Source organism: Erinaceus europaeus, chromosome 16 (genome assembly GCF_950295315.1).
Source record: "Erinaceus europaeus chromosome 16, mEriEur2.1, whole genome shotgun sequence".
In the NCBI taxonomy this organism is placed as follows: Eukaryota; Metazoa; Chordata; class Mammalia; order Eulipotyphla; family Erinaceidae; genus Erinaceus; species Erinaceus europaeus.
The window spans coordinates 56869455-56882846 of record NC_080177.1 but is presented as its reverse complement, the minus strand read 5'-3'; the positions used below and the strand labels follow the sequence as shown (position 1 = coordinate 56882846).

Here is a 13392-nt window from a genome sequence, read left to right as displayed (position 1 = left end):
GGTCCCTTGGGGCGGGGCCAAGCAGGCCCGCGAAATTAACAGGACTCATCCAATTCTCTTGGAAGGGGAGGGCTAGAACAAACCAATGTAAAGCATACGACACTAGCAACAAATGAATGGTCAGCTAGGTGGCAAAGTGGATAAAGCATTAGACTCAAGCATGAGGTCCCGAGTTCAATCCCTGACAGCACATGTACCAGAATGATGTCTTGTTCTCTCCCTCTTTCTTTCTCCTTACTCTTCTTTCTTCTATCTCCCATCTCTCATATATAAATAAATCTTATTTATTTATTCTCTTTTGTTGCCCTTGTTTAATTGTTGTTGTTGTTGTTGGATAGGACAGAGAAAAATGGAGACAGGAGGGGGAGACAGAGAGGGGTAGAGAAAGACAGACACCTGCAGACCTGCTTCACCGCTTGTGAAGTGACGCTCCTGTAGGTGGGGAGCCGAGGGCTCAAATCAGGATCCTTACCCAGGTCCTTGTGCTTTAGCCACTGCGCTACCGCTCAACTCCCATAAATAAATAAACCTTAAAGACAGAAAGAAATGATAATGAAGACAGCTATTAGGATCTACGGAGAGCTGGATAGTAGTGCACCAGTTGAACACACATGTTGTAATGCACAAGGACCTAGGTTCATGCCTTTGGTCTCCACATGCAGGGAGGAAGCCTCATGAGTAGTGAAGCATTGCAGGTCTCTCTGTATTTCTTTCCCTCTCTAGCCCTCTTGCCTCTCAATTTCTCTCTGTTCTATCCAAAGGGAGGAAAAAAAGTTGCCAAGAGCAGTAGAGTCATTGTGCAGCTTCTGAGACCCAGTGACAACACTGGTGGGAAAAAGAAATCTGTGGGACTCAGAAAAAACCATACAAGCAGTACAGGCCCACATGAGGGAACAAGAAAAATCTCAAACTAACGTCACACCTGAAGAAAGAAAATGAAGAAAGGACACACAAAATTAGTAGTAGGAGGGAAGTAAATACTGAAGTAGAAATAAATGTAACTGAAAACAAAAAATATGTACAAAAAGGTGAGTGAAACTGATTTATTGGTCCTTGAAAGACTTAACAAAATTGACAAGCCTTTCACAAGACTCACTAAAAAGAAAGGACCAGCAAGGGGAGGTAACTGCTTTGCCTCTATTGAAACCCAGGTTGAAGCCGAACCCCCTCCCCGCCCCCACACTCTACTAGGGAGAAACTTTGGTGCTGTGATGTCTTTATGTCTCTATCTGTCTATCTATCTATCTATCTATCTATCTATCTATCTATCTATGTATCTATCTTCTTTTCTTTTTTTGCCTCCAGGGTTATAACTGGAGTTTGGTGCCAGCACTATAAATCCACTGCTCCTGGTGGCCATGTGACAGAGAGAAATTGAGAGAGGAGGAGGAAGGAGATAGGGAGAAAGAAAGACACCTGCAGATTTGCCTCACCACTTGTGAAGCATCTCCCCAGCAGGAGGGGAGCTGGAGATTTAAATCTGGGTCCTTGCATGGTTCTTGCACTTAATACTATGTGCACTTAATCAGGTCAGCCACCACCTGGCTCCTATCTATCTGTCTGAAAACATTGACCCAGAGCCATAAAGCTTTAACAAAAACAAACAAAAAAAAACAATAAAAGTATTTAGAGGTCAAGGACATGATGTCTGAAACTTGTGCTAAATGGTTAATATATAGGTGTACACACAGAGAACAAATATGTAAAATGCTATGCTAACAACTGGAGATTTGGCTGAACATAGTTTTTTTTGGCTACAGAATTATTCTAGGGTTCGGTGCCTACATCATGAATCCACTGTTCCTAGAGGCTAATTTTCCCCCTTTTGTTGTTCTTGTTGTTTTATCTTTGTTGTGGTTATTATTATTGTTGTTATTGATGTCATTGTTGTTGGATAGGACAGAAAGAAATGGAGAGGACAAGAAGACAGAGAGGGGGAGAGAAAAATAGACACCTGCAGACCTGCTTCACCATTTGTGAAGTGACCCTCCTGCAGGTGGGGAGCCAGGGGCTTGAACCGGGATCCTACGTGGGTCCTCACACTTTGCACCATGTGTGCTTAACCCACTGTGCTTTTTTTTTTTTGTGCCTGCAACTTTTATCTAAATATATATATATATATATATATATATATATATATATATATATATATATGCAGTGATTTACAAAATAAAGGGGGTATAATTCCATACTATTCCCATCACCAGAGTTCTGTGTCCCCACTCCTTCCACTGGAAACTGCAATAGTTCTCTCAAGGTCATAGATGTGGGTTGACTATTCTATGGATGTCTGTCTATACATATATATTTGCTCATTTTTATATGGTCCTGCCTTCTCTTCCACTTTGTCACACTTACACCTATTACTACTTCCAAATGTCCTTCCATTCTTCCTCTTCTTTTTCTAGATCCTGATGGAATTGGAGTTTCAGAGTCCTCTAGTCATCTTCACCTAGTATTTCTCCCCCTCTCAGTGTATGAACCAAAGTTATTTTTGGAGTGCGGAGGTAGGAGTTCTGGCTTCTGTAATTACTTCTCTGCTGGACATGGGCATTGGCAGATCAATCCATACCCCCAACCTGTTTCTATCTTTCCTTAGTGGTATAGAGCTCTGTAGAGGTGGGGTTCTGGGGCACATTGGTCAGGTTGTATGCCCATGGAGTTCAGGATAGAATCATAGTAGCAGCTGCAACTTGGTGTCTGAAAGGCAGTAAGTTATGAGGCAGAATAAAATGTTTAATAAATAGAAACCAGAAAGTAGGGATAGAGCAGGTGAGACTAGGAATTTTTTTTTAATTTATTTTTTACTTAAGAAAGGATAAATTAACAAAACCATAGGGTAGGAGGGGTACAACTCCACACAATTCCCACCACCCAATCTCCATATCCCACCCTCTCCCCTGATAGTTTTCCCATTCTCTATCCCTCTGGGAGCATGGACCCAGGGTCATTGTGGGTTGCAGAAGGTGGAAGGTCTGGCTTCTGTAATTACTTCCCCACTGAACATGGACATTGACTGGTCCGTCCATACTCCCAGTCTGCCTCCCTCTTTCCCTAGTAGGGTGGGTCTCTGGGGAAGCGGAGCTCCAGGGCACATTGGTGGGGTCTTCAGTCCAGGGAAGCCTGGCCAGCATCCTGATGGCATCTGGAACCTGGTGGCTGAAAAGAGAGTTAACACACAAAGCCAAACAAATTGTTGAGCAATCATGGGCCCAAAGGTTGAAATAGTGGAGAGGAAGTGTTAGGGAGGTACTCCCTGCAACCTCTAGTGTACTTCTGCTTTCAGGTATATATTTTGCACTAGTTTATGGATACGTGTGAACATATGCTCTCTCTCACAGAACCTGGTGTATATCTAGGTTTTGGGACTTTGTTAGAAAGTGAACCAGCTGGGATAGAATTAGAGAATACTATGAAAGGAAAGGTCTCACCCGAGTAATGAAGCTGAAGGGTTGTCATTCCACACGTGAAGTCTCTGGACACAGTCTGAGCTGAAGCATGTTGAGGTGGCAATCGTATTGATTAGGTTGCGATTGGCAGATGCAATATTATTTGATATGGATTGGGAGAGGCATGCGGGAAAGTGGGCCCTATCCTAAGGTTCCAGGACTGGGGGAAATAGAGGCTCTCTAGTGGAGATGTGAGGTTCCTGTTGTCTTAGGGTTCAAAAAGACAATGGATAGTTAATGTCATCATCACATTATTTGGTAATTGGGTTAACTTTGAAAAGTCCTTTTGTTATGGTTTGCTGTACAGTACCCAGTATCTTGTATGTAGCTGTGCCATTGGTTGCTTCTGATCTACTTGGTCTAGGCTTTTGAGAGAGTCCCCATATCAAATACACAGCCTATATATTAAAAAGACTCAGTCTGTGTTTTAAAAACTTTGAGACATACAATTAATTTTCCCCCCTCTCATATTAATTAACTAGTGATTTATATGACTACATTTTACTAGGAGTGTACATAAACACCATTCCTACCACCAAAAGACTGTGACCCATCCCATCCACCCACCCTCACCCCCCACCTGCCCAGGAAGCTGCATGTCTACCCCTCACCACAGGGTTTTTACTTTGGTGCCCTACTGAGACTAGGAATTTTAGGGTGGTAAGAAGCTAGGAATTCTTTTGTAGGTATGTTCCTAGGGGCCCATGACTTCAGTAATCTTTGTCTGTGCTTGATAGTTATCATGGAGGTGGGCTAAAAATATTGTTTGGGAAGATGTAGTCAGAACTGAGAACAGAACTAGAAAGTTGGACTAGGGCAGAGAGTACCTCCCAAACTTGAAGAAAATATAAAAATATTTTTAATTTATTTACTAGTGACAGGACAGAGAGTTTGATCCCAAGCATTACATGAGCTAGTGTTTAACTCTAGCAGTATATAAATGCAATGAACTGTTTACCACATCAGTCTGACACAGGGCCCATGTATGTTCACATTGAGCACAGGAGCCTGCATAACCTCAGAGTCCCTGCCAATGTGCCCTCACAGTCTATAGTCACAGCTGGGAACATTCTAGGCTGCACTCATTTCAGGACCAGTTTTCTTTTTTTTTTTTTTGGATTGAATGTGTTTTTTTTTTTATTTTTTAAAAAATTTTTTATTTAAGAAAGGATTAATGAACAAAAACATAAGGTAGGAGGGGTACAACTCAATTCCCACCACCCAATCCCCATAACCCACCCCCTCCCATGATAGCTTTCCCATTCTCTAGCCCTCTGGGAGCATGGACCCAGGGTCGTTGAGGGTTGCAGAAGGTAGAAGGTCTGGCTTCTGTAATTGCTTCCCCGCTGAACATGGGCATTGACTGGTCGGTCCATACCCCCAGTCTGCCTCTCTCTTTCCCTAGTAAGGTGTGTCTCTGGGGAAGCTGAGCTCCAGGACACATTGGTGGGGTCTTCAGTCCAGGGAAGCCTAGCCAGCATCCTGGTGGCATCTGGAACCTGGTGACTGAAAAGAGAGTTAACATATGAAGCCAAACAATTTGTTGAGCAATCATGGACCCAAAGCTTGGAATAGTGGAGAGGAAGTGTTAGGGAGGTACTCACTGTAAACTCTAGTGTACTTCTGCTTTCAGGTATATATTTTGCAGTAGTTTATGGATACATGTGCACATAAGCTCTCTCTCACAGAAACTGGTGTATATCTAGGTTATGGGACTTTGTTAGAAAGTGAACTACCTGAGATGAAATTAGAGTGTACCATAAAAGGAAAGGTCTCCCCCGAGTAATGAAGCTGAAGGGTTGTCATTCCACACGTGAAGTCTCTTTGAGTGGCAGAGTAGGGGATGAAACTTGGTACCTTATGCTTGTAAATCAAACTTGATACCTTATGTTTGGTACCTTATGTATTCTTGCCACTGTATCTACCTCCTGTGCTGCTAGATGTTTTTTTTTTTTCCAAGTTAAAAAACTGGGAGTCGGGCGGTAGAACAGCGGGTTAAGTGCACATGGTGCAAAGCGGGACCGGCGTGAGAATCCCAGTTCAAGCCCCCGGCTCCCCACCTGCAGGGGAGTCACTTCACAGGCTGTGAAGCAGGTCTGTAGGTGTCTATCTTTCTCTCCCCCTCTCTGTCTTCCCTTCCTCTTTCCATTTCTCTCTGTCCTATCCAACAAGTACAACATCAATAACAACAACAATAATAACTACAACAACAATAAAAACAACAAGGGCAACAGAAAGGAAATAAATATTTTTAAAAATATTAAAAAAACAACAACAGTGCTTCTGGCTCTATCTCTGATGCCTAAAAAACTTAGTCCCCCGCCCCCTGCCAACTCATTCTAGAGTTTGTTTTCTTTTTCTTCCTTACCAGAGCACTGATCATCTCTGGTTTATGGTAGTGAGGGGCATTGAACCTGGGACTTTGGAGCCTCAGGCATGGCAGTCTCTTTGCATAACCATTATGTTATCTACCCCCCCACCCCATTCTAAAGTCTTTATAGAGCAAGAGTTTATTTTTTTGTTTTATTTACATTATTTTCTTTCTTTCTTTAAAAAATACATGTCATCAGGGGTATAAAGCCACACCATTCCTACCACCACAGTTCTGAGTCTTCAGTCTCCCCACTGCAAACCACTGCAGTTCCTCTAAGGTTGTAGACATGGGCCAACCACCATCTCTACAACTATCTGCCTACATTTATGCACAATTGCCTCCTTTTTCTTCCTGATCCAATCCTCTCTTCCCCTCTAAGCCACTCATGACAACATCGCTATCTCCATATGCCCTCTCCCTTTCCTCCTCTCTCACAGGGTGCTGATGGAGCTGGAGTGCAGAGTCCTCTTATCTTCTTCCTCCTATCACTCCCCCCTGCCCTGGGAGTATGGATCAAAGTTGTTTTTGGTGCACAGAAGGTAAGAGTTCTATGATTGCTTCTCTGCTGGACATGGGTGTTGGCAGGTGGATCCATACCCCCAGCCTGTTTCTGTCTCTCTCTGGTGGGCCAGAGCTCTGGAGAGGCAAGGTTCCAGGACACACTGGTGAGGTCATCTGCCCAAGGAATTCAGGATGGAATCATGGTAGCATCTATAACTTGGTGTCTGGAAGGTGGCAGGATGTAAAGAGAGACAAATGGTTAATGAACAGGAGCCAAAAATTAGGAACAGAACAGATGAGATTAGGGATTTTAGGGTAGAAGCAAGCTAGGAAGTCCATCCTAGGCATATTCCTGGGGGCACACGCCTATGGTAGTTTTGCTTGAGTTTGATAGCTAGCCTGATGTTGGATGAGAACACTGTCTGAGAAAACTGGTGTTAGAGTAGAAAAAAAAAAAAGGCTAGAAAGTTGGATTAGGGCAGTGAGTATCTCCCATTCTTGAAAAAAAAATCTGTGGATAAAATTAACTATTTACCTCCAGCCACCTGACCCACGGCCCATATATTTGGGCAAGAGCTTATATTATCTCAGACTAAACTGATGAAATGGTATAGGAAGATAGAAATCAGTGTCATCGACACTGAGAATAAATGACTAGAACAACAGCTATCTAAGTAGTTGAAGAGGAAATTTTGCTGTTCTGTTTGGTTTCAGGGACTCTAATAAGTTGTTTGAAGTCTGTCCCATCTGCTTGTCTTAGAGGAAAAGGAAGAATTTTATCTGATTATCATTTAATATTAATTTGGCCATTGGTAATTCAGAGGAGAGGGGGAAATCACAGAATATAAGGGGCATTGTACCCATGTATATATATATATATATATATATATATATATATATATATATATATATATATATATGTATATATATATATATATATATATATTTTTTTTTTACCAGAACACTGCTCAGCTCGGGCTTAAGGTGGTTCAGGGAATTGAACCTGCGACTTTGAAGCCTCAGGCATGAGAGTCTCTTTGCATAACTATTATGCTATCTACCCCTGCTGTCATGTATCCATATTGTATGTCAACCGCTCTCTTCTCAAAAGGCCAGACCATGCAAATATGTAAGATCCCTAATATACTGATATATGGATTTATGAAACTAGCCTGAGACCATTTCTTATTTTATTATAATTTTTATTTATAAAATGGAAACACTGACAAGACCATAGGATAAGAGGGGTACAATTCCACACAATTCCCCCCACCAGTAAGTACTCTGTATCCCCTTTCCTCCCCTGATAGCTTTTCTATTCTTTAACCCTCTGGGATATGGACCCAGGGTCATTATGGGGTACAGAAGGTAGAAGATCTGGCTTCTGTAATTGCTTCTCCACTGAACATGGGTGTTGACAGGTCGATCCATACTCCCAGCCTGCTGAGACCATTTCTTTACTGAAACACTTTTCACTGGACTACTGTGTGGTTAAATTTCTTTAGTATTCAGAATAATGCTAGTGTAATACAGAAAATCCCAAATCCAACCCCACATCTTTTGTTAATAATGTTAATATTTACAGTCAACAACTGGATGTTCTAATCCAGAGATTAGGTACAGATTTCACAAAGACAAATAGGGACGTCAGTTTGGTCCTCAAAAGACATTTACCAAAAGGGCAAGGCAGAGGTCAGGAATGTTGATCAAATACTTTGTTTACACAAAAGTTATTGAAAACAGGCTCCCTAACAAGCAACCAAAATTTACAGTCAAGGAGAAGCAAAGCAACAGTGTTAGCAACAAAACAGCAAACTAGTCAAGGCTGTACATAGTTCATCATTGACAAGGCTTGAGAGATACGGGTATAGAAAGCCTAAGATCTCAATGAAGTTAGTCTACTCCCTACCCACCCCCTTGCTACATCCCTGCAGTTTACATTGGGGACAATTCATTTTGAGATCTTCCACAAGGGCTTTGTTCTGAAGAAGTCTAGCTTTTTTCCTCTGACATTTTAGGGCATGTAGGGATGGAGTTGATGCCAGGGAACACAGGTAGGCTGTTTCCCAAAGCCAATGATAAAGAAAGAAGCACAGGCCTCTCAATTTCATACAAGATTAACAAAACCAAAGAAACTGTGGCTGGGAAATTTTGGAGTGTAAAAAAAGTGTGCCCCCAGCAGACAATCTCAACCTGCACCGCTGCTCTACCCTTCCTGTACCCAGCCCCCAGACCTGTGTTATTCAAATGAGCTTATTTCTCTTTCTGTTGTGACTGGTGAGTGCCGAATATGGGCTTAAAGTGCTGTTCTCTTGGATGGATTTTCACTGTTGTCAGGAATCAAGGTCTTCAACTTGATAAAGAGTGAACTGTTTATCTAGAGCTGGATGAACTGGTTTGCTCATGAAGTCACACGTCATTGGTATCATATAGGCCTGTGAGCCTCTGTCTTGGAGAACCGAGCCAATTAGTTGGCAAATTCTTGGCAGGTGTTAACCTGCCCTTTACAAAGCTCAGAAGTTACATTGCATCCAAGAGGTTTCATCTCAATGTCAAGTTCCTACAGGGCTGGAGGAAAGAACTGACTGTACCAGGTCTGCCTTGCTGGGAACTTTATGTGTGATACACTGATATGCCTTTTAGTAGTGAGTTGAAGTTCTCCCATCCTCAATGATGTATCTAATTCCCAGAACAGCTAACCAGCCAATTTTACATCCCCTTAGGAAATAAGGCTGAAAAAGAAACAGCCAGTGATAGTGAGATGAAGCCTGAGAATTGTAAAACACAACTTCAGATGTAATCAGCAGTCTCAACAATGAGTTTCTTTTGGCAACTCATCTCTAAAATCCTTGTTATATATACTACAATGTTGCTTTCTTTGTGGATCCCTCATGAATTACATGCACTGTTTTATAGGTTTGGTTTCTTGTGCAGTGGTGTATTTTCAGAGACATCATAGAAAAACACAGGAATCTTAGTGAAATTTGGTTTTGGTTTCTAATAATCTTGATGCTCTAATATATATTGACAACTAGGTTTTTTTTTTTTTTTTTTTTTTTTGCCTCCAGGGTTATTGCTGGGGCTCAGTGCCTGCACCATGAATCCACTGCTCCTGGAGACCATTTTTCCCCCCTTTTGTTGTTCTTGTTGTGGTGACAACTAGTTTTTATATATGGTTGTAACCTATATTTAGTCATAGGTAGCCAACTCCGTTGGATCTTGCTTTTCTGGGTTTCTCATCTGTAACCATGAATATGGAGAGGAAAGAATAGGTAAGTCATTTCTGAACCGTGCTTTGATACACCTTTCCGATCCATCCCCTAAATAGTACTGACTAAAGCAGCACAATGTCCAATTTATGCTGAGTGTGAATTGAAGAAATAGATGAGGGAAACTGAGGGTCTGCTTAGGGTTCTGGAAGAAGTTGGAACACATAAGGTGAACCAAATTTGTTTTCCACATTTTGTCTCAGTGTAGCCTTGTGAAGAGATTATAAAATTAAGGCCTCTGCAAAACAACTTGAGAGGAACCTGATGAGAAAGCCTATGGGCCCCGGGTGGTGATGCACCTGGTTGAACGCACATGTTATAATGTGCAAGGACCCAGGTTCCAGCCCCTGTTCTCACCCGCAAGGGGAAGTTTTGTGAGTGGTAAAGCCGTGCTGCTGGTGTCTCTCTGTCTCTCTCCCTCTCTGTCACCCCCTTCCCTCTTGATTTCTGGCTGTCTCTATCCTATAAATAAATAAAGTTTTTTTTTTTTACAAAAAAAAAAAGAAAGAAAGAAAGCCTGTGGAAGGGCTATTGTACACCTAGTCTTCCTAAGAGTATAGCATGAATGAACCGGTTCAGGCAGGCACAAAATGGAATGTATATTTGTTTAGGCAACTGGAAAATCACCTTACTGGTAAAAACTGAACTAACTAACTACAGAGATTTGATCAGATTTATTAGTGGAATAGAGGCCCCTTTCTAGAACAGGGTGAAATGAGTTCCAGGCCCAGGGTTTTATGAAGAAGGCTGGTTCCTTGGATTAGCCTAGAATCAGTGAATAATGGGAATTGGCATCAGTTGTGAAATTGTAAGAGCTTTACTCTGACTTAGGAACAAGAAAGCATTCTATAGTGTAGAATGTCCAATAGCTATGTAATAAGTACTGATCAGTTTATAGAGAAATAAGAGTTTTAAAATCCAGTTGAATATCACTCTTGTTAACAAGTGACAGTGACATACATTTTCCTATTTCTCACGGATATGAGCAGCTTCCTAGGCATATATATATAGCACAGAACTATACGAAGCCTCCCACTGGGGAAGACCTCTACCCAGTACCTGCTATTCTCCATAAAAGATCAGACAAAAGTTCCCTAAGTCATCATTCACTACAACCTGATGAGCTTCCTCCTGTCATGTGTCTGTCTCTACTTCTACAGCAAACTTCAGTGGCATCAGGCAGCCTTGGTCATAGACAAGAATCATTCAGAATGGCAGTAACTGGCTAATGATTCATTCCTTTCAGTAACAAACCATGGGTCCTCAGGACTTGAGTAGACATATTATATTAAAAAATAAACTAGAATCTTAGCTCACCCTTCCTCAGAGTATGCCTATGAATTGTCTTTTTTTTTTTTTTTTGAGGTGGGATGTAAACTTTTCAGGGGAGTTTGCTGTTCCCCTGCCAGTATAACTTCTCTTCTACTTTTTTCTTTTTCCATCGGCAGAGAAGCAGCATCTTAAAGGTCTTCCTGAAGGTTCTGTTGCAAAGGGCATAGCAAATGGGATTTACAGTGCTATTGACATAGCACAACCAGTAGCCCAAGTGCCACAGGGTGACTGGGACACACTTGTCACAGAAGGTGGAGACCAGAACCATGATGTTATAGGGGGTCCATGTTATGATGAAGGCCAGCAGAATGGCACTCAGGGTCTGAGCAGCTTTCCTCTCTTTGACAAGGACCATTCTCTTGCGTTTTGTCATTTGATGGTTGAGGCTGGGGTCTAGGCTTTTTGTCAGAGGATCTTTGGACACTGGAAAGGAGCAGGGCATGATTTTCACCTTGTGGCAACCATTGTTGGTCTCCTGGGTCCCATCAGCTTTTACAACCAGTCGGAACTTATAGGCTACACACTTCTGACTCTTGGGTTTATGAGCAGCAGCTGGGGATAAGAAGTATTTGGGGGTGTCATAGTCATTTTTATCAGTTTGGCTTTTCACAAAACTTTCTTTGGGCTTTCCAATATTGAATTCTTCCTTTGGATTTTCCTTGGTCTTACTCTTGTAGACCACTTGGAAGACAGGCTCAGTGGTGGACTTGTCCTCGTCCTCTGAAGAGGGGCAGCTGCTACAGGTAGTGAGCTGTTCAGCTTTGGCCCACTTACTGCTAGTGTCAGTGGCTTGGGATGGCTTTCCAGTGGTAGAGGTGCTCCTGTGGGAGGACGACCAGGAGGCATGGCTCCTTGTCCTCTGGGCTAGCGTTGGGTGAGGACAACTAAAGCAGGACCTGAACAGAGCCTTGTGAGCTGGCTTTCTCTTCTCAGCTTCAGCCACAGAGTCAGAGCCCTGGAGTTCGGCCAGGTCCTTGGTACGCTTCTCTGTTTCTCGGTAGATTCGGCAGTATAGGATTGTCATGACAGATACAGGGATGTAGAAGGCAGCAATGGCTGTGCCAAAGGTGATGGTGGGCTCAGAGAGGAACTGGATCTGGCACTCATCTGGTGGGACTGTTCTCTCCCCAACCAAGTACTGCCAGCAGAGGATTGCTGGGGCCCAGAGAATGAAGGAGATGAACCAGGCCAAGCCAATCATGATGCCAGCTCTTTTTGGAGTCCTCTTGGCCCGATATGTCAGGGGCCTAGTTATAGAAAAGTAACGGTCAAAACTGATGACCAGAAGATTCATGACGGAAGCATTGCTAGCCACATAGTCCAGTGCAAGCCAAAGGTCACAAGCCAGACTCCCGAGAGCCCAGCGCCCCATGAGGATATAGGTAGTGTAAAGGTTCATGGAGAAGACCCCAATGATGAGATCTGCACAGGCTAAGCTGAGCAGGTAGTAGTTGTTCACCGTCTTGAGCTGACTGTTGACTTTGAAGGAGATCATGACTAAGACGTTACCCACAATGGTGATCAGGCTTACCACAGCTGTCACAGCTGCAATGGTGATGACCTCCCACAAACGATGGCGTTCCAAAGGCTGATGACTTACAGGGGTACCGTTGACAGTGGTTTCATTGTGGTAGGACTCCCCTTCCATCTTGGTGCACGGGTTTACATTAGAGTTAAATCTTAGGTTCTAGGCCTGTCTCCTCTGTCTTTCAGCACTGTCATACAGCATCTGGAAGAAAGAGAAGTACTTTAACTTGATTTGCCAGCACAGATGTAATTTCCTTTCATTGTTTACTTCTAACATTATATTAAATGTGGACAGACACATAGGAAGAGCAAGATGTGGAATCCTAAAGTTTGGTTAACAATTATTATTTTTTTTATTTGACAGGATAGAGAGAAATAGAAGTGGAGATAGAGAGAGAGAGAGAGAGAGAGAGGGAGAGAAAGATTATTTATAAATGAGGGAAGAAAGGGCAGAGAGAGAAAGAGAACCAGAGCATCACTCTCATACATGGGATGCTGGGGATTAAATTGGAAACCTCATACTTGAGAGTTCAACATGTTATCTACTATATTATCTCCTAGTCTCTGCTGAATTTTCCCCCTATTTGTTGCCCTTGTTGTTTGTCATTTTATTATTGTTGATATTACTGTTGTTGGATAGGACAGAGAGAAATGGAGAGAGGATGAAATGACAGAGATGGGGAGAGAAAGACACCTGCAGACCTGCTTCACTGCCTGTGAAGTGACCCCCCTGCAGGTGGGGAACCAGGGACTCGAACCGGGATACTTATGCAGGTCCTTGTGCTTTGCACCATGTGCACTTAATCCGCTGCGCTACCACCTGGCCCCTTGAAAATTTTTTTTAATGGCCATCTTTCTTTTGCCTTTATTCATCATTCTTGTTTTACCAATGTCTGAAAACATTTTTCTTTTTCACATGAAGCTGCTGCCCTCTTGTGGT

At 42.6% G+C, this 13392-nt stretch overlaps 1 protein-coding gene across 1 annotated transcript; it reads right to left on the bottom strand.

The window, feature by feature from the left end:
* Positions 1-10974: 10974 nt before the first annotated feature.
* Positions 10975-12636, bottom strand: CHRM5 (cholinergic receptor muscarinic 5). The gene has a single exon (XM_007521681.2). The coding sequence runs from the start codon at positions 12571-12573 to the stop codon at positions 10975-10977; it is 1599 nt and encodes a 532-aa protein (XP_007521743.1). The 5' UTR covers positions 12574-12636.
* Between the last annotated feature and the right edge of the window lie 756 nt (positions 12637-13392).

Excerpts from the sequence above, each read along its gene's own strand:
- CHRM5 (XM_007521681.2), bottom strand. The coding sequence starts at position 12,573 with ATGGAAGGGGAGTCCTACCACAATGAAACCACTGTCAACGGTACCCCT.